The sequence below is a fragment of the Epinephelus moara genome, chromosome 8, assembly GCF_006386435.1.
Source record: "Epinephelus moara isolate mb chromosome 8, YSFRI_EMoa_1.0, whole genome shotgun sequence".
Lineage (NCBI taxonomy): Eukaryota > Metazoa > Chordata > Actinopteri > Perciformes > Serranidae > Epinephelus > Epinephelus moara.
Window position 1 is genome coordinate 29,510,787 of NC_065513.1, and position 22,667 is coordinate 29,533,453.

Sequence of the window (22,667 nt, forward strand, 5' to 3'; positions counted from 1 at the left end):
ATGGAATTATAGACATAAATTGATGCAGAAAAGGCTCAAATTGGTGCATAAATATTCACCAGAATGCAGGAAACAGCAGTTTACTTTGACTTCTCACCTGACTGCGGTGATGCAGAAGTGTACCTGAGGGTCTGTCAGTGTGCCATCACATCGTTGTTGGGTGTGGTCACACCAAAGTACAACCATTGTTTTCTTCTAACAGTTTAAGCACCTCCAGAGATCTGTATTTACTTAGGCTAGTTCACAGATGCTGGTGGCTCATCTTGATATCCGTGGCTGGGTAAAATGATGTTCCCAAATCTATGAAATTAAGTTTCTAAAGTAATAGCTACTTTAACAGCTGTTAAAGTAGTTTATAATTTTTATTTCTCCACATTTTGACATTTTGTCAGCTGAGCAACAGTGTAACAAAGTTCAGCCACACCTGGGGAGGTGCTCACCACAAGCCGGTACAACCACAATTCTCCGTTACAGCCGTTACAAAAAGTTAAAATAATATTTAAAAACTAATAACATAATTTCTTGAGAAAGAATGTAAGCTATATTATTTCTTCTCTCTATGTTGTTTTTACAGTACGCAGGTGTGTGCTATGCTATGCTGCTATGCTCTGCTTCGGTCAGAACGCAACTACAAGGACCATAATGCATTGCAGCGAAACAGTCATGATCATGACACATCTTCAACATAAGGAAAAGCTTCCTCCTTGGAAGCTAACATTTGCTAACCTTGGGGAGAGGTTGGCTCCTTCTTATGGTTAGCATTTTGAGAAGTAACAAGCTACTCGTCTTGGCCAGCAGAGACTGTCAGGCACTAAATGTGTGCCTCGTGTGACCTACAGCTAGCTTTCTAGCTCAGGAGCTCGCTAAAAGAGAGCTTCACAAGCTAGCACGAGCTAACGCAAGCTAACTGACCAGAGCAGATCCGTAACATTTAGTTGACGCTGGGGAGCTACATTCAACAAAAAGAGCAGCTGTGAGGGATGTTATCATTGTATTTACAGCAGGACAGGATTCAGAGTTGCAGCACAAGGTAAGCAGCTAATTACTGTCTCAAACACTGGTCGCGTCAAGGTGTTTATGCTACAAACTGCAGATGGCTAGCTAAACTTGACAGCTAAGTTAGCGTCATGATTCGACGACTTAAAAACAGGTAGCTACTGTGAGAAGAGTTTGCTTAAAATCACTGGCACTTAGCTGGTTATATGTTTAATCTGTACGGGTGACACAGTGTTACTCAGGTGCGGTGTCATTTGGTGTGTTTAATGTGGTAGCTTGTGAAACTTTATCACGTGAGTTGCCACAGCACAGGAAACATAACTTACATTTTCTCCAGTTATTAAATACCGCAGCGTTACTGCTGTACTTTGTATTGGTGCCGTGACCAAACATTTACGGACTTATTTTCCACTTAACTTTACTGAACACATGTTATTCTGTGGTGTAAGATTAAAATCACAAGTTATTGCGCTCCCAAAGTGAAGACATACTGTATGTACAAGTAAAGCATCTGAAGACGTGACATGGATTAATATGTCATTTTAGTGTGCATGTTGGTTTCCTCAATTACCTACCCGGGCCTGCAGCAAAGTTTAGGGGACAGACACTGTAAAACAAGGGGTAGGCAGAAAATATCGATAACACAGATCAGTGGTTTTCAAACGTTTTGTGCCCAAGGCACACCAAAGGGCAAGCCAAAATCTCAAGGCACACCTGTGTGTATATCCTTGTGTGTTATCACTCTTATCACAACAGAAATGTTTGTTTTTATCCACAAATAGCAACTGACAACCAACCATTACTCATCAATATTTATTAACAGGTGATTCACGAATTAATTTCAAACGTTTTAAAATCACATCAAGGCACCAATAATACATCCATTTAAACAGGAAATAATGTAAGATAATGTAAGACAATGTGATGTGTCACAGGCTTAAAATTCCCTCACGTCACCGGTGACAAATAGGTTCCCCATGAACCTTTTTTTTTTTTTTTAAATTAGATAACATTAGATTTTTTAAGGTAGAGTTTGCCTTTTTTATTAGGAAATGGGTGCCCATAACATACTGATACAGTCAATTCAAAACTGATCCATAACTCTCTGGGCCCATTTCAATATTGCAGTAATAATATGTGGTTATCACAAAATCCCACTGCACACCTGGATTTGCATCATGTCACACCAGTGTGCTGCAGCACAGCATTTGACAATCACTGTTGTTGATACCACATTTTCATTTTGAGAATAGATCCTAGCGTCAGTAGGGTCCTAGTGTCGGTGATGGCTTAATGAAAGAGGACAAAAACCACGAGAAAGAAAACTTGGAGCTGATACCAAAAAGAAAGGAGGAGGAAGTAAATGCCTCAGCATCCAAACTAACACAGAGACAGTGTTCACTGGCAGTGTGTTTAGAGAGTCTCAGGCAAAGATTATCCAGGTATATAGTAATTAAATTGATATTTTAGTCAAATCAGATCTTCTTCAAACTGTTACTGGTCATCATCAGCTGTTATTTTAGCAAACTATTATCAGTTATTCACCTAATAAATCATGGCACACTGTTTTTCCCTATATGAAAGTATAGTATGTCCTGCTTTTAAAAAAAAAAAGCATATCAGTATCGATGTGGTCAATTCTGGCCCTGTATTACTTGGATCGAAACCACATTTTGTGGTATCGCTCACCCCTAATTAAAACAAAGGAGTTTAGGATGTCTTGCAGTGCTGAGGTAAGGTGTGTCTGCACTGGTGACCCACTTGGCTCACTGACACTTGCTCTGCACCCTTTTAACAATGCTTTTTTGTGTGTATTAGACGTGCTTTGTTGCTAGCATTCAGAGGTAAAATACAGTACAGCACGTAGACAGGGAATACTAAAGTCAGTGCTGGTATTATCTGTTGTTAGGCCTGGGCAATATATTGATAGTATATTGATGATGTGATATGAGACTAGATATCATCTTAGATGTAGGATATCATAACATCTTAAGTGTTGTGTGTTGCTGGTTTTAAAATCTGCATCACAGCAAAGTGATGTAATTTTCTGTAATCTAGCTTCTCTGTTATTTGCCGTTACACACTTGTTGTCATATTCTCATTACTTATGATTAGACCCATTTGTTAAAAAGCTCATTGTGGGATATGTTGCCAAAGCACTATAAGTAGAGCCTACAGTATTATTTTGATTTTGATATTGAGGTGTTTGGTCAAAAGTATTGTGATATTTGATTTTCTCCGTATCTCTCAGTCTTATCTGATGTTACCCACCCAATAACTCGACCTACTTCCATCACCTCAGTACATCTGTATGAATTGTTCTATATATAAACTGCCTTATAGTTTTAAACACTATATAATGACTTAACTAGATTTATCTTGCTATGACAGTCACACAGTAGCCACACTGCAAGAAATTCTGTCTCCCTTAAAACCCTCCCCCATAATACGCTGCTGTTTTCTACCTGATGGTCATTCCAGTTCCTATACATGCCAATTAGTTTTTCAGCAATCAAGCTGACAGCATTTGTTTTGCAGGGAAATAACTCTCAATGTTAACCGTCTGACACTAATGGATTTTGAGATAGGCCACCAGGATCAAATGAGCATTGACATCAATATGCCTTTTATTTAGCTGTCTGTATGCCAAGAAGGTTTAATGCTTATTAGTAGTGGACATTCTCACAACACGACCAGTGTGTTTTTGTGCATCAAGGGCCCATTGTGAGACAGATTTGATGCAGTTTTGGACCTGTGCGGAAAAGATCTAGGAGCACCTGATGCTCTGTATGCACAATATAGTGCAACAGAAACAATTAGCAGGTCATCTGTCAAGGAGGAATTCTTGATAACATCACAAGTGCTGAGTGTTAAATCAATTTGTAGTCAATATCAAGGAGTTAGTAATATACTCTGGGCCTGAGGCTTACTGAACCAAAACATTCTCTGTTTACATCTCCGTTTTTATCTCTCCTCTCTTCCTCACAGCAAGCCTGTAGAGAGACTCAAGTGAAATTACAGGCTACAGATGAAGATGAAGGCTTCCTTCCCATGGTTTCCCATGAATCTCACCTGGAGTGGGAGGGTGTTGTGAGAAAGGAGAGAGGAGGAAGGAACACAAGGGGACTATAAACAAGAGTCATGAATCTCCATCAGGTCCTCACAGGGGCTGTCAACCCTGGAGACAATTGTTTCTCTGTAGGGAGCGTCAACAATGTGCCATTCACGGTAAGATATTTCAAGCTCTGGAAATATTTCTCTTCCAGCCATTTTAGAGCTCTGATTCTTAAAGGGTGGCCAAACTGATCCGTCAGAGCAGATTTTAGCTCACTGGGTTGTTTTGAATGCAAATGTAGTAAGCAGAGCAAAAGTAGAGTATGGAAAAAGCACTGATGCCAAGAAGCTTTTGGTGCAGTGCATTATAATAATATGCATTATGATTAATAAAATTGGTAAATTAATGTATAGGCCCAAAATGCTTCTTTTTGTTGTCTTGCTTTACAGATGAGTGATAAAATTTACATTGAGCTTGTTTGACATTTGAAAACGACTATACCTCTTTCCTCTTGGTCAGCGTATGCACAGTATTTTTTTCTCTCTGAGAAGTTAAGATTACTTCACATTCAGTTTTGCAGCAACCATTAAACACAAACATTGCCACATCATTTATATCAAGGTTGTGGTTTTAACCCCAGGAAATAGTTTTGCGGAAGTGATATGCCTGTGCTGAGTAGATGACATCCTAAACAATAGGTGCACTCATGAAACATGGCATTTGCTGTGTGAAATAGTACCTCTACTCTTTTTTCCCAAGTGTTTTAATTTTTATGATGTAGGTGTCTTTCTCTCAGGCGAGGTGGAGCACTTCCACTGTTTAACACTGCAGAGAACTCTGTAGACAAAACACAATATTAGTTTTGTCAGTTTCACCCAGGTCTAGGATTAACTCACTGCGTAGGGAAGGTATTAAACTAGCCAGGCCTTTACCTGTGCCAAAAACGTATACACATATGTTATAAAAAAGAACTTAAGATGAAAGCATTTGTCAAGTTGCAATTGATGTGTGTTTCTTACTTCCTTTATTCTCTTTGTCCCCTGTGGGACAAAAGGCCATAATGAGCTCCCTCCATCATTGTCCAGCATCTAGCAGATAGGGATGTGTGGGCTTGATCAAATGCTTGATTTTATCAAAGCTAGTATATATTTGCATGAGATTGTAGCCTGTGTCATTGTGTTATGTTAACTGCTGTATAATTTGCATCTTGCTTAATAGCGCAAAAACACTTCCCTCTACTGCAGGAAGTCTTTGTAACTGAAGGTTTAAGGACTGCGTGTCTGAAATACAAAGGCAGTACCTCTGACTACTTTTGCACTCTGTGATCTCAAAGCAAACTCTATGAGGTACTTCTGCAGTGCTATTCAGAGACTGGATCAATGGAGAACTACTTCTTTTCGTCTGTGTGTACTTGTGAAGGAGGCAGAGTTGCAGTGAATCACAGCTCATGTGAAGATCTCCTTCTGAGAGTCACAGAAATAGAGCGTTGAATTCTAATCTCGTCTGCTTGTACTCCACTGCTGTCATATGGTGGCATGCTTGATGCAGTGACACTGGCTTCAGGACAAGTGACGTTCAAGTGACCCCTCATGCAATTCTCTCTGGGTGGCTCTGAGTGTCATCTTCATCTCTCTCCTCTTCTTGCTGTCTCCTCTGTCTCTTGATAGGCCTATGCGTCAGGTTGTGACGTGGTGATTTTGGGCAGTAACTTTGAGCGACTGCAGATCATCCCAGGGGCCAAACATGGCAACATCCAGGTCGGGTGTGTCGACTGCTCATCGCAGGGTGGACAGGTAAGAGCAATGGAGTGGTGTTACCTCAGGTTGAGTCCTCAGGCTGTGTTCAAACCAGGCTGTTCCTAAAATACCAATAGTACAAACATTTCAGTTTAAATAATTATTTTTTATTTTAATTTGATTCATTCATACTGTGCAGGTAATCACTGGGAAAGCATATTCAAGTGAAAATTACTTTTCTTTTTTAGCTGAAGGTCAACATTGAGCTGTAGATTAATAAAATATAAAGGATTTGCTACCAAAAATGTTGAGGAAAAAACAGCGGGGGACATAAATATTCAAAACGTTTTCTTTTTTTTTAATAAAAAACATATTTCCAATGCAGTTATTTACATGAAATTTAGACAAGACATTGGTATTACCTTGATAAAACTACACAGATCAAGTCATAACATTCCAATAAAAAAAGTTGATTGATTTTTGTCTGGTCCAATCACACTCTCCCATTAATCTACAGACTTCTGTAAACATTGTGTAGCAAACTTTAAACGAGCTTTTCCGCAACAAAATGATGCACCATGTTTGGAGGAGAAATGGCTCTGCATATGACTCTAAGAACACTTCCACGCTAATGTTCTTTCGTTCTAAGGTGCATTACAATTGCCAAGTTTTAGCCTAGTGATCACACTGCTCTGGCATTGTGAAACTCCTTAAACGGGCTGCTACTTTCAGTAACAGTTCCACCTAGTCTTTGGTCTAAGCAGAGAAAGTCCTGGTTTTATTTTTTGCCATCTCCACAGTGTTTTCTGTAACTTAGCAACCAACCCCAGCGTAGACAATCTAACCAGGCGTGTTAGAATAGATGGACAGTAGTTCTGGAATTGTGCTAAAGCGCTTGTGTATATGGAGATCAATTTTGTTGTGGATGTGGCCTAATAGTACCAGCAGTATCCACATTATCAGAGGGAAGATGACTGAAGCCATGTAACAGGAAAATCTGGACAAGAATCTGGTGCCACCCATCAGAACGATGAGGATAAAACACTGCTGGACCTTCCAGCAGGACAACAATCCAAATGTGCAAAGGAGATTTTCATTTGGTTCCAGAGGAAGAAAATAAACATGCTTGAATGACCCAGTCAGTCACCAGAATTAATCCTAACATAGAACATTTGTGGAAGGATCTGAAGATCAATATTCACCAGTTGGTCCTCCCAAATCTTCAAGATTTATAAAGTGTCTGTGTGAAAGAATGGGCCAAAATCTGTGAGACATTAGTTTCTTTGCACAGGAAGCATCTTGAAGCTGGCATTGCAAACAAAGGCCCCTCCACCAAGTATTTAATTAATTTCATTTAGCATGTTCAATTCTTTTTTTTTTTTCTTAACATTACATTTTTCTGCACATAACATTTTTCTATTGATTGGAATGTTACAATTTCATTATCTGTGTCGTTTAATTAAGTTAATTTCAATGTCTGGTCTAAATGTCATTTAAATATCTGCATTGGAAATATGTTTATTGAAACTACTACTATTTTCCCCACTGTACAAACAATGCAGAATGTGTGTGATACAATAATAATATATCCAACTCCAACAGACATCAGACTTCAAAAGTAGAAAAAGTCAGGGCACTAAAATGTGGGTTTTTGCACAGCGCTCTGATGCACAGTTCTCCTCCTCTTGCTCCACTTGATTTTAATGACCACAAAAGTGGGATTGGTGGAAATATTTGATCAAGTGTGGTAGGCACGCTCAGCTTACAGTGTCAGCGAAATCATGCATAGCTAATATATCCTGCCCAAATGTCCAGGACTCCATTGTTCTCAGATTGTGTTATAGATTAATTGTTACTGTTTTGCAAAGCACATTAATGGCAAACTCTTTTATTAAGTGTTGGCAGCCCATGTGTTCAGGGAAGAGATTTGTTGGCAACATCAAAGGCTATTTTAGTGAACTTAAGCTTCTTGTCATCAACTCCAAGTGGGAGAAAAATCACCCAGTAAAGCAAGGAGTGGTACAGCAGGCACAGTCACTGATGTAATGCCACTGATAATCCCTTTAATGGCGCCAAAACAGGTTTAAGTGTTGCTCAAACAAAAGATCTGTTGTGATGTTTTTTATAATTTGTATCTGGGACAGATCTGCAAAAACGGATTATTGTTGAGCAGTCCTTATGATGTTTTTCTATTGAACTGTGTTTCGAGTCCATCTGTGGCACAGAGAGACATCAAGAGAACTGCTTGCGTGTACACTTTCGGTTTGCCACAGGAATAGTCTAAATGTAGAACTGGATCAGATTTTACTTGGATTGGCGGGTTTTCAGGTCGACTTTGTGAGGGAAGGTGGTGTTGGGGTTGGTCCCAGTTGCAAAAAGTATTGAGGAGCAAGGATGAATTATTCTGTATGTTTAAGCAGAGGCCTCTAGTTTGGAATTCACTGCTTCATGACTGTGGTTTAAAGAGTTTGACATTCACAAGTTTTAAAAGCTAAAAAAACTGAGATATGAACTCTGAAAAAGTTGGTTGAGACTCACTACAACACTAGTTGACCCGCTCTCAGTCCTAACTCGAGCTGCCTGGGTTGTTAGAGTAGTTTCTTCTGGAGTTTAGGACCTTCCCTCCCCCCATAGAGTGATGCCATAAAATCTAATTGCAAAGCTGTGAAAGGTCAGATTTGAATCTGTGCTATGTGTGGGCCATATCTCTGCAGGGTTTGTTTATAATCATATTACCATGTAGCTTGAATTCTTTTAATTTTAATGGCAGTGATTGCAAGAAGACATTTACATCTATTCACCAATTTTCAGTTAAAATCACAAAAGACAGCACTTAACAATATTATGAAATTCTAAATCTAAGATGATATCTGGTCTCATGTCACGACTTTGATACAACACGATATATTGCTCAGCTCTAAGTTGAAGCATGTCTGCATACCCGTAATGCTCATCTTCCATACTAATCAAGCTTGAGATATGCTATTGTTTTTTTCAATGTAAACCAAAGCAACCCAGCAGCACCCTGCATTATTGCTACAGCCACAGTAGTCACGATTCCTCTTAGTTACTAAGTAACACTGCTGCAATCAAATAAAAAGGGATTAGGATTACTACATCTTCATAAATTTGGCAAATCACTCCATAAAGATATTAAAGGCAGAAGTCATCAGTGCCAGCCCATCACTGTGATTTGGGTTTATTTTTTAATTGGGGATGGTGGTAGCCTTGTTAAAACAGGAGACAGGCCTGATTTTAATTCAGATGAGAGGAGAAAAAAAAAGCTCACCCAATTCCTCAACACTCCCCTCATGTGATGTTTAATCCAATTCATTTGGGCCAGAAGTAACCTCACATGCCTCCAGCCTGGTCTAGCATCTGTTTAAGCATGCTCAGTTGGTAGGCTCGCCAGTTCCACCTCACTGCCCCGCTCCACACTGTGATATTTGCAATGCTATTAGTTTACACAGCATTGTTGAGCACACATCCCCTGCGCTCACGCTGTGTGGTAGCACTTAAGATGCATTTTGTAAGCAGTAATGACCCACCGCAATGAAACATGTATTTTCCGAAATCATTAGATTGAATGTGTAATTGGTTATGATTAAACGCCACATTATTGTGCGACGTTATTGAAATTACAGCAAACAACATAATCACTGAAAAGAGCAGCCGCACTACATTTAATGTTGTGTTCCACCTGGTTGAACTTTGCATTGCTTAATGTCATTAAGAGTTTACTTTTGTACAAGGAGGAGTAGGTTTATTTAAATTACAAGACTAGAATAACTTCATTGTTTTCACAGTGTGTTTGACTATCTCACAGTTTGAATGCCTGTTTGTTGTCATCAACACTTTGGACAGGTTATACTTTTTCAGGGTTTAAAAACAAATGCATGTAGAGTAATGTTTTAAAAACAGGAAAGGGAGCACCCTCCTCTAACACCAGCAATCAGTGGTATTAAATTAACTTTATTATTATTCATACAATGGTTAGCTTTCTAAAAGGGCAGAGCGTTCTTGGTTAAGTTAAAACAGGTTTACCCACGATGTTGAGAAAAACTATGCAGGAATTGTCATTCACTGTTGTCTGCTTGCCGTTTCGTGTTGCTATATTTGCTTTTTTGTAGCCTCCTCTTGGAGACATGCTGCTTAAGTTCCCGAACACAGCAAAATAAATATAAAATAAATACAGGCAGAGGACAGAGCCACACACTTCTAGTGGGTCATATGTGATGTTTGAGAAGGATTACTTTCATATCTATATTGTTCTTAGGGAAATCCTGTATAGTATCCCTTTAAGTTATCTGTTGTAGTATGCAGCATAATATGATTGCAAAATCTCTGTTGGGGTTTTATGACAATCTGACCAAAACATCGTCATCGTTGTTACCACAGAAAAGAGGACTTATTGTTTCATAACTCATTTTTTTTCTTCTTTTGCTGCTCATATAACAGAACTACAGTATGAATTGAACTAAGTATAAATATAAAAAGTATAAATTGTTCTTTTACAGCATAGATGTGTTACATGTTGCTTTCCACTGGAATTTAATTTAATGTGAACTGTGTCCCCAAAAACAGATACGTTTTCCTTATGTATCATCATGCCATGAGTTATAATCTGTCGACCGTGCTTTGTGAATGTGGTGGCATGCATGTGTGTGTGTGCCTGTGTCAATTAATGCATGCCCATTTGCAAGTGTGAGTGTGTGACTCATTCCTTCATGGTATTCGCTCTGTGACAGTAGGCATATTATTTACTCCAATAGAGACAGAGCTTGTATTATCCAAGACCCAGACCTTATTTAGCTTGTTATTTGTGTTCACTGCCACAGAAATTTCACCCATTCAGTCTGTTTAACATTGTGACTGCGGCTCCCATGGAAAGCGCTTGAGCATGTACCCTTAACCAATGCATGAATGGGATGTGTGCATACGGTAGACGAGACAATAGTGACTCATCGTTGGGTTGTTTTATCCTTAAGACATTTTTGGTTTGTTGTCTGGGGACTATACATGTCATGGTTTATATGGCAAGCTCTGTCTTTGTTTGCTTCCAATTAGGCTCTACACTCATTATTCACTGTCTAAGTCATCAGAAAGGAGGATTTTGTTCTCGTCTCATCTATTACATAAACATAGAGCTAATTATTTTGCAATGAAATTAAATGTATCTTTCAAACATTGTAAGTTTAATAGTAATTTACATCAATAATTGTATAGGTTTAGTTTATTTGCCCATTTAGAAATGGAATTGAGTGTTACATATTTAATAATATATGGTTCCTATAAGTATGTTTTCAGTGATGTGTTTTTATTCTGTATCATAAAACATGTTTTAATATTTAACACGTTGTCTTTTCTCTTTTCTCCTGACAGATTGCAGCTTCCTATGGAAGCATTGTGTGCGTCTTTGAGCCTGTTCAGCTCTCAGATCAAAAAGACACGTCGCTGACTGTGAGTTGCCTACATTATCTTCCAGTCACAGTCTAGTCGTGCATGTATTCACATCATCCCAAAAAAAACAGACCTCTATCTTTCAGGCTGCGCTCCCTTGATACTTGAAATAGAGCAGAATATTGTTCCACCAAACACATCAGAAAGTCACCAGGGAAGAGCTGTTGTTCTTCCTCTGTTGTTGGAGAAGTCAAAGAATAAGTCATAAGGAATGGAAAGATTAACACAGCCCAGTACCTCTTTTACTGCAGAAGCTGTTGTCCATGTGGCCTGATCACATGTGGCTCACATGGAGTCAGCTTCACTGTTGGCTCTTGTTATGCAGTCGTAACTACTGATATAAGAAACAAAAGAATATTATTTGTGTCATAACTGGTCCTATTTTGAACAGTAATGTTGACTTTCTTTGTTTGTTGTTTCTGTACAGAAGTTGAACTGCCAATGGCAGAAGACTGGTCAATTTGTATTACAGTCGATGGTACGAAACCTGGCCTGGCACCCTACAGGTACGTTGATCAATAGTGCTCTCTTAAAGGTGCTGTACACAACATTCAGCACATAAACATAGCAGCAAACCACTATTTGCTGACACCATTAATGGTGTCCCGAGCAGAGAATGAAGTCACGCTCCTTCTGTGTGTGTAATAATCTAAGCTTCTCTTAGGGCTGGGCGGTATGACCTAAAATTTATATCACGGTATAAATCGAATCCCTTCACGGTAACGGTATATATCGCGGTATAAATTTAAGTGTAAAAGTTATAATAGAAGTGTTTCTGAATGGGTTTTGTAGTCCCTTAGCAAAGCTAAATTGATAAAAAAAAAAACAACAACAACAACAGCAAAGATATAATGTATTTTTTAGAGCATTTATTGTGCAGAATGCAGATCTCAAAACTCAAAATTAAAACCCAGTACTCTATGGTGCAAAATGTCCCCTGGGATCTATATCAAAAGGTAATTTCCTTCTTTTAGCAAAATCCTAAATGACTGAGTTGTGTTTTTTCCACCTGGACCTTTATGCTCTGCCATTTCTCCTCTAATCATCACGCTGTAACCTGTGACAGGCTGCTATGATACCACAACTATCACACATTCACATATGGAGTTTTTTGTGGAGCCCCTAGCGTCACATAGGTTTACATTACCAAAGGTTTATGACAAACTCTCTTGCCGAAAACCAACTCCCGTGTGCGCACGGCGAGAGAGGAGAGGGAGAGACGCTGTGCTGCTGCCAGAGGAGACACTGAATGAGTTCCCTCTGAGCGGTAAGTCGCTAAAAGAGTCTGAGAAGTCCGGGGCTGTTCATAAGACATTAACTCACTCACTCACAAGTTCTCCAGCAACACATGTTGCACGTGCTACGCTAAATCACGGATGTGAACCAGCTCCTCTTGCTCCGCTGTCTCTGTGCTCGCAGCCATTTTCACACTGAGGCAGGTGCGATGACATCATCGACGATAGGACGGTAGAGCGCAAATCTCTACCGTGGGCCAAATTTATATCATTTCTACCGTCTACCGCATATACCATGCAGCCCTAGCTTCTCTGTTTGTTGTTGTGGTAGCCTATCCAGCTGTACATGCATGTTTTGAATGTGCTCTGAATGTCGCATACAGCCCCTTTAATAAATACCAGCATATGCACAGTTATATATTAAAAAAAGTGTTGGGATGATTATAAATCTGTCTTGCACTGTATGCTTTCAAGTTTCCTTTTTTCTTCTGTACTGATAGAGTGAATGTGTTTCTGTGTATCCAGGCAGCACTCTCCTAACAGGCTCTAGCAGCCTCCAGTTGTGGTCTAATGTTGATGGAGTGAAAGATGAAGCTAAGGAAGCAGGAAAGGAGACAGGGATGACCATAAGAGACTCTCGTTCAACCTGGAGTTGCATCTGGCAGAGCAAGTAAGAACTGAGATGTACAAACTTAGCACGTGATGCTATCTATCTATTACCTGGGGATCTCTAGTGATTTATAATAATTGCGGATGTTGTCTGTGATCTTATTCTTGAGGGAATTTAATTTTTCAAGTAAAAATTCCACCTCATATCACTTACCATATTTTGCCAGCCAATGTATATCTGCATCTGGGTGATTTGAGCTTGTATTTAATTTTTTTTCAAGCTTTTTTATTTTCTCCACACCTCTACTCTACCTCTTTCCCGGACAACAATTATAAAGGCTGCATTGCCATTTATAGATTTAAGTTTGGACAGCATTTTGGGTGCAAAGTCAGGAGGTTCATCTTGCTACACAGCATGGAGACCCATTCGCTGAAAGAGCAAGCTCAAATCCTTCAGGCGTTAGACAGGATGTGTCAGTTGATCTGACCTAGAGCAGTGTCCAGTTCATCAAAATAAGGACACTGAATTGGGTCTGACCTGGTCCTCTTATTGTTTTTGAGGCTGTTCCAGTACTTTCTTTGCTGAGAGTGCAGCCTTGACACCGTATCTAGGGAATACTGTCAGTAAATTTGAGTAAAATACAGACTCTGTTTATCCTGTTTGAATGCGCTGCACGAAACACAGATGTGGTGGCGGTACTTTCTGAATCACATCAGGTCCCATGGTAATACCAGTCCTGTGCAAATATGGCTTAAGGTGGTGATTTTATTGCTTTTTTTTTTCTTTTTCTTTTTGAAAAAAGAGATTTTTTTATAAACAGGAGTGTTGTTTTCCCAAAATGTACTCAAACTGGATAACTTGTTACATCATCGACACTATTTTTAGTTTTGTGCTGGATAGACAATTTAATACAGCCAACTAATATAGATTTGTTTAGTGATGTTTTTTTTTTAATATTCCGGTATTATGTTACATCTATCTTTGAACTTACTTGTTTTTGTAATTAACTTGAATTTATTGTAAAAGTTGCCCTTACTGACTGTATATTTTATATCTGAAAAAAAACAGACTTCTGTAGTACTGAAAATACTGTAATATTTGTTCTTTTTTTGTTTTGTTGTGTTTTGTTTTTTCTGTCTGTAGGACGGCCTCTCCTGTCAGTTTAATGAAGTTCTCTCCTGATGGAGAATTCTTTGCTACTGCTGGGCAGGTAAGTCAAGCCTTTACCAGGATTTGAATGCAAATGTGTGTGTGCAAGTCATGTTTGCAGTGGCTATTCATATTGACACAGCCAGCACTGTAAACTCAAGTGTTACTGTTGTGTAACTGCACTTATACAGTACTACCTTTGGTGTCTGTTTGTTTTAAGTTAAGTTTGTTTTACTGTCTGTACTGGAACATCTGTATTCACCCTCAGTTTGAACCGCTCTGTTGTAGCGTCTTAGCCTCTCAGCCCAACTCTGGAAAAAGAGCCAGTCTGCTCGATTGATCAGTGTTTCTGTGTCTTTTGTATCTCTGTGTCTCTACACTGTCAGTGCAGCAGGGGAATGACTGTAACGGAGAATAGAGGCACTTTCTGCTGTAAAAAAAAATCACCAATAAAAGCTTCTAAACACTACTGGACAGTATGATCCAAAATTGGGGAAATTAACATCGATTCGGCACCCAACTTAACATACTTTCCCGATGTTGGCGTGTAGCTTCATGTCGCAGCATAGGCTTTGTAATGTCAAAGCTTTCAGTGGCATGCCTGGAGCAGATGACCATATAAAGAAGTCCGCCACGATCTGAAATCAGCTTGTAGCCAAAATAAAAAACAAAAAAGTTGAAATTAGAGAACTCAGAACGGTCTGAAGCCTGAGACTTTTGCTCACAGGGGTTTCTTTCACATATGTTTGCCTCATTATGTGTAACTGTGGCTATGTTCAGTGTGCACAGCCGACAGTGAAACATTATATATATATAAGACAGAAAATAAGGAGAAGCATGATAGGTCCCCTTTAAGGCATGTAACCTAATGACTTTAACTTGTGATAGCACATCCTGTAGCATGGCATCAATTACATCTCTGTTTATGTCCCCTCTCAGGACGACTGCCTTGTAAAGGTTTGGTACAGCACCAGTAAGTGGAAGTCGAGTGTTTCCAGACTCTTCACACCACCAGAACCCAGTGTCAGTTTCCAGGGAGAGCTGGCCTTTTCCTTTGTCTACCTGGCCCATCCTCGCTCTGTTGCCGGCTTCACTTGGCGGAAGACCAGCAAATACATGCCACGGTATGGACAGTGCCAAGGCAACACGCCACAGCCCCCTCTCTGCAACAATGATTCATTTATGTTCTTAGTTATTATGTTCTCATTTTGACCTAAGGTGACACAGCTGAGAACAACAAGAAAAGCATAACAATTGCACAATAATGGCAAAACCTGTTTCACTGGGTAGACGTCAAGTTGCATCTATTTTTCTGTTTATTTAGCTGCACATTGTACAGTATTTTGTGGGCTGAGTGAAAATGGCAGAGCTCTCTCAAAGTCAAAATAGGTCAGCCACTGTGCAGTATTAGTCTCTCGCTACACTATAGCTCTCAGTTCTGCCCTGCTTTGTTACGGCACTCCTAATCTACTGTGACCTGTAATTGTTCTCCGACTGAAACTATAATGTGACACAGTTCACTGCAGATTTAGTATACAGGAGTATTATTTTTTAAATGACTATGAAGAGATTATTATTATTCTTCCATCAGCTCAGAGAATTAACCCGGACATTAAGACAGTGTAATGTTCAGGCTGAATTCTCACTAAGCTTATTTGCTCTCATAAATTAGACTTTAAGAAGTACTTAAGTGGTGATCTGGGTTTTACTGCTGTGTTAAGCCCTATCAATGATAAAACATTGTGTTTTACTCTACCTGTGGCAACCTGCTCTGTTTGTATATTCCAGTTGTCTTAACATTTCCCTTTTAAATAAACTGGTGTCGGGATGCAACAAGGATTATATTTGTTGCCGATTAATGTGCAGATTTTTTTCTCTTTTAATCGTTTAGTCTACAAAACATTAGAAAACAGTGAGAAAATCCTGTTACAACATCCTTGAGGGGCCCACCAGCCATTTTCTAATTCACAATGAAAATAAATTGATTCACACTGGGAATATTTTTGTACTTTGAATTTAAAAAAGGTGCAAGAGTACACAAAAGGCATCAAATAGGTCCTGTTTGTCAAAAACAAATGCCAGAGGAAGATCCTCTGGATCCCCAACCGAGGCCTGGGCTAATTATTTATATATTCACTACAAATGTTTGTTTATTAATTGGCCCCTGGCCTCCTGTTATTTTACAAAAGTGGCCCTGGAGCAAAGCAAATAGAGTATCCCTGTCCCAGAGCCCAACACTTGTCTTGTTTTGTCATATTAACATTTCCCAACCCCCAAAATATTAAATTAATTGTCATGTAAGACCAAGGAGAGCAGCAGATAACCTGAAAATGTCACATTTGGGGGAATTTTTGCTTGAAAATGACCTAAACAATCAAAGGTGCTGTTTGTAACTCTGGAGAAAGATTGTTGATTGTTGAGTCTCATTCCCAGGTCGTCAAATACCAACACTTTGGGTCACTACTTGGACCAAACCAACTCAAAGTGTGGTGTTTGAGGACCTGGAAATGAGACTTAACAATCACCTATCTTTCTCCAGAATTACATACAGCACCTTTAACTGATAATCAATAGATTAACTTCCTAAACGTTGCAGCTCTAAACTGTTTTTCTGTAATTAGAAAAGATTAGATTCAGTTGTGTCTTTGTCGCCAGTCATTATTGCTCTATTTAATCTTCACTTTTTGACCTTTACTTTACCTAATCTCCCCACAGATGTTTCTCCTTTGACCTGCTGCTGAACAGTACTATCAGTGTCAGATAATAAAAAAAAAAACATCACTGATTAGTTCAGTGCCCTCCAGACTTCATCCGAAACCTTTTACCATTATCTTTCCTTTTCCTTCCTCTCTCCTTACAGGGGCGCAGTGTGTAATGTTCTGCTCACCTGCTGTAAGGACAATGTGTGTCGGCTTTGGGCTGAGACGCTGTTGCCGGGTGACAGCCTCCTGTCGGGTTACCATAACAACCATGCTCCTGGCCAACACGATGAAGCACCCAGATGTGCTGGCCCTTCTAGGAAAGACACCTGCAATGGGAAGTCGCACGGAAGATCAGCACAGGAAGTAAGCTTTTGTAGTTTTTGCTAGAAATACTCTAAATACACTCAGATGGCACTTTATTTTGGTACAACAGGCTAAAACTAATGCAGTCTGATGCAACAGTGCTGCAATAAATTCTTTCATGAGGGTTTGAACATTCAGTTTTTGTTGCAACTGTTTCAGAGAGTTGTTGATTTGACTTTATGGTCGTTTTGGAAGCTGTAGTTTGCAATGCGACCCAATTGTACTGCATTTTGTTTGTTATACTTAGTCTATCCTTATTCATACAAATGTGACAGATAAAAAAAAATAGAAACACTTCTCATTATAACACAATTTAATTCAATAGCACTATAACTGCAGCTTCCAAAATTACCATAAAATTGAATTAATCAGCAGTGAATTAACTAAAAATGAAAGTCATCACCTTCATTATGGCTGAATTTACTGCAGGGCTGTTGTATTAGACCACAATAATTAAAGATGTGTTTACCAACAAACTGGCAACTCTGTGTGTATATAACTAAATAGGATCATTTGAGACATTTCTCCAAGAAGAGAGCAGGAACTCAGAAATTAGAGCCCAAATCACATCGTAAAAATTAACTTAAGAATATATCCTATAATAATATATAATATGTGTAATAATTCGAAGTGGTACTATCAGTTTGTTGATTTATAGGCACGTGGTTAGGTGAACACTGACATATGTTGACAAGAGGTAAATAACCAAGGTCAAAGAAGTGTTCGCTACAGCCAGCAAGAATCAAAAGCATTAATTTTAAATCTGTGTCAGAGCGAGAGTGCTGTCTATTTTGGTTACAAAATGCAAAAACAATCCCTTTAATTGGACTAATAGTGGGAAAATAATTGGCACAAATGCTGTGATCTCTGCTTTGCCCCATTTGGCCCTGACATACTGTATTTTCACCTCTGCTAATGTAGGACACTGGGGTGCCGCAGAGATGAGGGAACAAGAGCAAAGGGAGATTGGGTAGGAAGACAAAAAAAACAGAGGCTTAGTGCAGTTAAAAGGGAAAATTAATTGGCTATCAAACATGAACGTGGTTTCTGAAGCTTTGTAGGGCTTAAGACGAGCACCAGTGAACAATATTGGCCTCCTTTCTGTAATCTGTGCAACACCTCAAAATGATAACTTTGACTTTTGATGGCTGTTTTTCTGTCTCGTCTAGCTGCTGCTAGCTCACATCTGTAATATTGATGTCTCCTGTGTTAAGTGACTAACGTTGCTGCTGCTGACAGCCGAGCTTGGCCTCAAACACAATACTTAACATCCATTTTGATATGGACATTTAAATGGTGATGGGTCTCACTGGCACTTACAGAGCTCAGGGCACATTAGATTACAGGAAAAATAGGTATGCAAATTTCTCCGCTGTGCCTCGAGGAGAGTCTGTAAGAGTACATGTGTGGAATTATTCATTAAAAATAACAGACTGTGCCGGATGAGCCAGGCAGTAGTCTGAAGTTACTCCCTCCAAAACTGAATGGATACTGAGAGACCCCATTTAAAGTCCATTCGAATATGATGCCTCAGGGCGGGATGAACAGTACAAGATTTCTCGCAAAATCAATGATGATTAAGCCCAAAGTTTCTTGATAAGGATGCTGCTTGAGAACCTCCAGCTGAGACAGAGATATGGGATTTCTACCACAGTCTCATTTTCTATATAGATATTAAACCATTCAACACGCTGTGTATCTGCTTTGTACTCATCAGTATGGCCCATGCACTCAAATGGTGAGTTTACACACATTTGTTATCAATATTTGACAAAGGACTTCTTTGCAGGGTGTGATGAGCACATAAATCTCAATAATACTTGGAGAAACTGCAGCCTTACAGCTCTATTATATTAGTCATTCTGCACCAGAGAAGCTGCATAAAATAAGTGAAATTGAAACCCATTATTATGTTAAATAATCTCCCCGAAACCTTGAGAGGCTCTTTATTTCAAACTCTTGGCTGTAATTCATATGAATCTGCTGTTCTAGGTTAATACCTTGTTATAATCCAGTGTTTCCCACACATAGGCTGTACTTGGGCGGGCCGCCCAGATATGTTAACAGCCACCAAAGTATATTTGGTCACCCAGCATTTTTCTATTTTTATTTTTTTATCCATCCAAGAGAACGACTCCGTACTCCAATGATTAAATAGTGGACAGTCTCCTCTTGCTCTACCCCTCACCTATTTGTTTTACTACCGTGGTCGAGGTGGAGGCACCCAGACGCGCCCATGTGGTGTCAAAGTCTGGTCTCCCGTTGCACAGTGTTTCCCTACTAGGGATGCACCGAAATGAAAATTTGTGGCCGAAGCCGAATATTATTAAACGCTTGGCCGAATACCGAGTACCGAATACCAAATATCATTGTTTAGTTTTTCATTAGTTTTTGCAGATGAACCCCCTCCAGATTAGTGTTGTCACGGTACCAAAATTGGGACCCACTGTGCGATACCAATGAAAATACCATGGTTCTGAGTGGTATCACGATACCACAGCGAAAATGAGGCAGATGTGCCTTTTGTCATTTAGAAAAAGATAAATCACTTTTCTATAATACATCACTGATATTTCAATGGAATAAATTATTTATTGACTTATTCATACTTCAAAAACAGCATCAATAAGTGATTAACATAGGGGGGATCAAAATAAAATAAATAAATAAAATAAAAATCAACCAGCCACCCTCCTCCCCTGACAAGTAAAGAACAGTCCCTAAAGTGCGGTGAGGCTTGTGGGCCGTGAACGGCTCATTTCTCCTCTGACACATGACATACCTGTGTTCGGCTGGCTCGGCTGTTCAGGTACTTTTGGGCAGTCATGACACCAAGAAGAGAATATTATTGGAGCCGACTTCTCCGTCGCCGGTAAGCCGATGGCTGCCGTATTTGACAGGAATGCATTACTGTCTGTGTCTGTGACCCCCGTTCAACCCACAATCGGTGGGATTCGCCTTTCGTTTCTGCTGCTGGTTGAAATCTGTAGGCTGCTCGCACAGCATGCTGAATGATTTAAGCCTATTTTGTTCACTCAAAACTATTTTTAGTCGCAAATGCGAGTGCCGTGACGGACGGATCGCCACACTGCCGACATTTTATTCCACTTGTCACGGCACGCCGTTTGATTGCGTTATCAAAACACACAGCTATTATTCGGCCTTGCTTTTAACTTATTCCACCGAATACCGAATGTGTGTTTTTTTGCAATATTCGGCCGAATATATTCGGTTACCGAATATTCGGTGCATCCCTATTCCCTGCTGCAAATTTAGGGGAGTTGCATATTAAGAGAGAAACAGTCCCCAACACAACACTGCAGCAGACTGCAATCTGCAGTGGTAGTTTCGGCATCTGATCTCTGTACTCTGCAAGCTGCAAGGGAATCTGGCAAAAAACACACTGACAATGTGTTATAATGACAGAAAGGATATATTATATATGATATAAATTATCTGATAATGATACCAATGATGCCAACCCTTTTGATTTTCCTGCCCTTCTCCCTGCTCAGTTTAAACTCGCCTGATTTTACCTCCCACATGATGAAATCTAAAAGTCAGCTCATCGACTATGATTATCAGAAATAGCTTAGCATCACCGCTGTTTGTAATTTTGTTTTTAAAATAACAAAGCATAGTTATTCCACATATTTGTCAGTTGTGTTAAAGGGATGACACATACACAAGCAGACAGACAGAGAGATGATCAAGATTAGCTCTTCATATCATTAGGAAAGAGCATAATGATGTCATGTATATGAAATCAACAGAAATATTCAGTCAATCAAAATATTGTATTAAGTCACATGTATTTGTATATCATATGTAGCAGATCATTTTTGTGCTCACAGGTAATGCCCGCCCTTTATGTATTTCAGACCTGTGGAAACACTGCAAGCATTCAAACATACACAAGTCTGGAATTATAGGTCTTTAAACAGAAAAAAAATCCAAATTACATAACCTAAGTACAGCATTAAATTAAGTTTAATTTCAGTTCCCTGTACACGCCTCTCTTGCTCAGCCACTCTTCCAGGCTGCCTGTTTTGCTCTGGCTCTTTTTTAGACAAATTGGGCTGTTAACCTAAATGTCTTTAAAGCATCCACATTAAATTAGATCCCATCCCAAAGAGAAACACCTGTTCACTAAAGCAGAGCAGCTCAGCTCAGGCTGGGGGTAGCAGAGCTCTGTTAGTTCTCACAGGTTGATTTATTTACACAGAGCTTTAAAAGCAGGTTTAACCTGCATCATAGTGTCAGCCTGAAAGAGAGAACAGGGAACTACATTATACACTGTACTGCTTTCCAAGTAATTTAAGAGGATCTAAATCTCTGGAGATTCATGCAAGATCTTATTGTCTCTGTGATTTGTATGTACATTTATAAGCTATAAAAAGCACATTGATATACTCAATGCAGTCTGAATTCATACAGTACGGTTTTGATTTCTGTAACCACAATCATCCCTTTTTTCTTATCAGAATTCCAGCACGTAAGAACTCGTAGAAGTCACAACACATTACATTTTGTTCTCGAATGATCTAACTTGAATAACTAGTGTTTTCTTCACAGTTAAATTTCCAAGAATCACTGCTCGGCAGCTTTTATCGGGATGTGCCCCAGCCCTCTCTGACTAGCTCCCTGCCTCACCATCAGGGCCGACACTACAGCCACAAGAGGAGCAGCAGCAGCATGCCCCATGCCAACGCTCTCTGCCACTTCCACATCGCTGCCAGCATCAACCCTGCCACAGGTTTGACCAAACACAGTTTCTGCGACTGGCTGATAATCCTGTTAAACCCAGCATCTTACACCAAATTCTCAGAAATTAGTGAAGAATTTGATGCTGCAAGATGGTACAAAGTAGGGTTATTTTCTCAATTAATTGATCAGTTGTTTGGTCTATAAAAGGCAAGAAAATGGTGAAAAATGCAGACCAGTGTTTCTCACTGCCCAAGTTGACGTCCTCAAATGCCTTATTACTGTATAACCACAACCCAAACATATTCAGTTTACTGTCAGAGGAATAAAGAAACCAGAAGATATTCACTTTTTTTCTTAGAAAAATTACTCAAACCAATTAATGAATTATCAAAGAAGTTTACAGTTAATTTAATAGATGCCAATTTATTGTTGCAGCTCAAGTACAAAGTACATTTAACTTCTTAAAGAGAAGGAAAGCAACATATTAGTTATTCCTAAACCACAGAGGCTGAATAAATTGTTAGCTCTGCTTAAATAAAATCAGCTGGAGGTTAGAGGGCTTCAACTCTGTATTTCACGTGGCAAAAAATGGTGTAAACTTTGTATATTGCCTGAGGTTGTTTTTTTAACATCCCAGTGAGCTTTTCTTCTCAG

The 22,667-nt window shown here is 39.3% G+C and overlaps 1 protein-coding gene across 9 annotated transcripts in view; it reads left to right on the plus strand.

Annotated features, from left to right (window-relative positions):
* Nucleotides 1-658: 658 nt before the first annotated feature.
* Nucleotides 659-22,667, plus strand: part of LOC126394719 (dmX-like protein 1) — an 80,316-nt gene continuing 58,307 nt past the window's right edge. For 8 of the 9 annotated variants that reach the window (XR_007570392.1, XM_050051723.1, XM_050051726.1 and 5 more), the window contains exons 1-10: nt 659-1,030; nt 3,985-4,224; nt 5,719-5,844; nt 11,170-11,247; nt 11,675-11,753; nt 13,008-13,152; nt 14,236-14,302; nt 15,181-15,365; nt 17,102-17,306; nt 21,882-22,062. Coding sequence is in view for 8 of the 9 variants with exons in the window: in XM_050051723.1 (XP_049907680.1) it covers nt 4,138-4,224; nt 5,719-5,844; nt 11,170-11,247; nt 11,675-11,753; nt 13,008-13,152; nt 14,236-14,302; nt 15,181-15,365; nt 17,102-17,306; nt 21,882-22,062 (1,153 nt within the window). In the remaining variant the exon portion in view is untranslated. The remainder of the gene's footprint in view (nt 1,031-3,984; nt 4,225-5,718; nt 5,845-11,169; nt 11,248-11,674; nt 11,754-13,007; nt 13,153-14,235; nt 14,303-15,180; nt 15,366-17,101; nt 17,307-21,881; nt 22,063-22,667) is intronic. The other variant, XM_050051730.1, reaches the window with a different exon arrangement.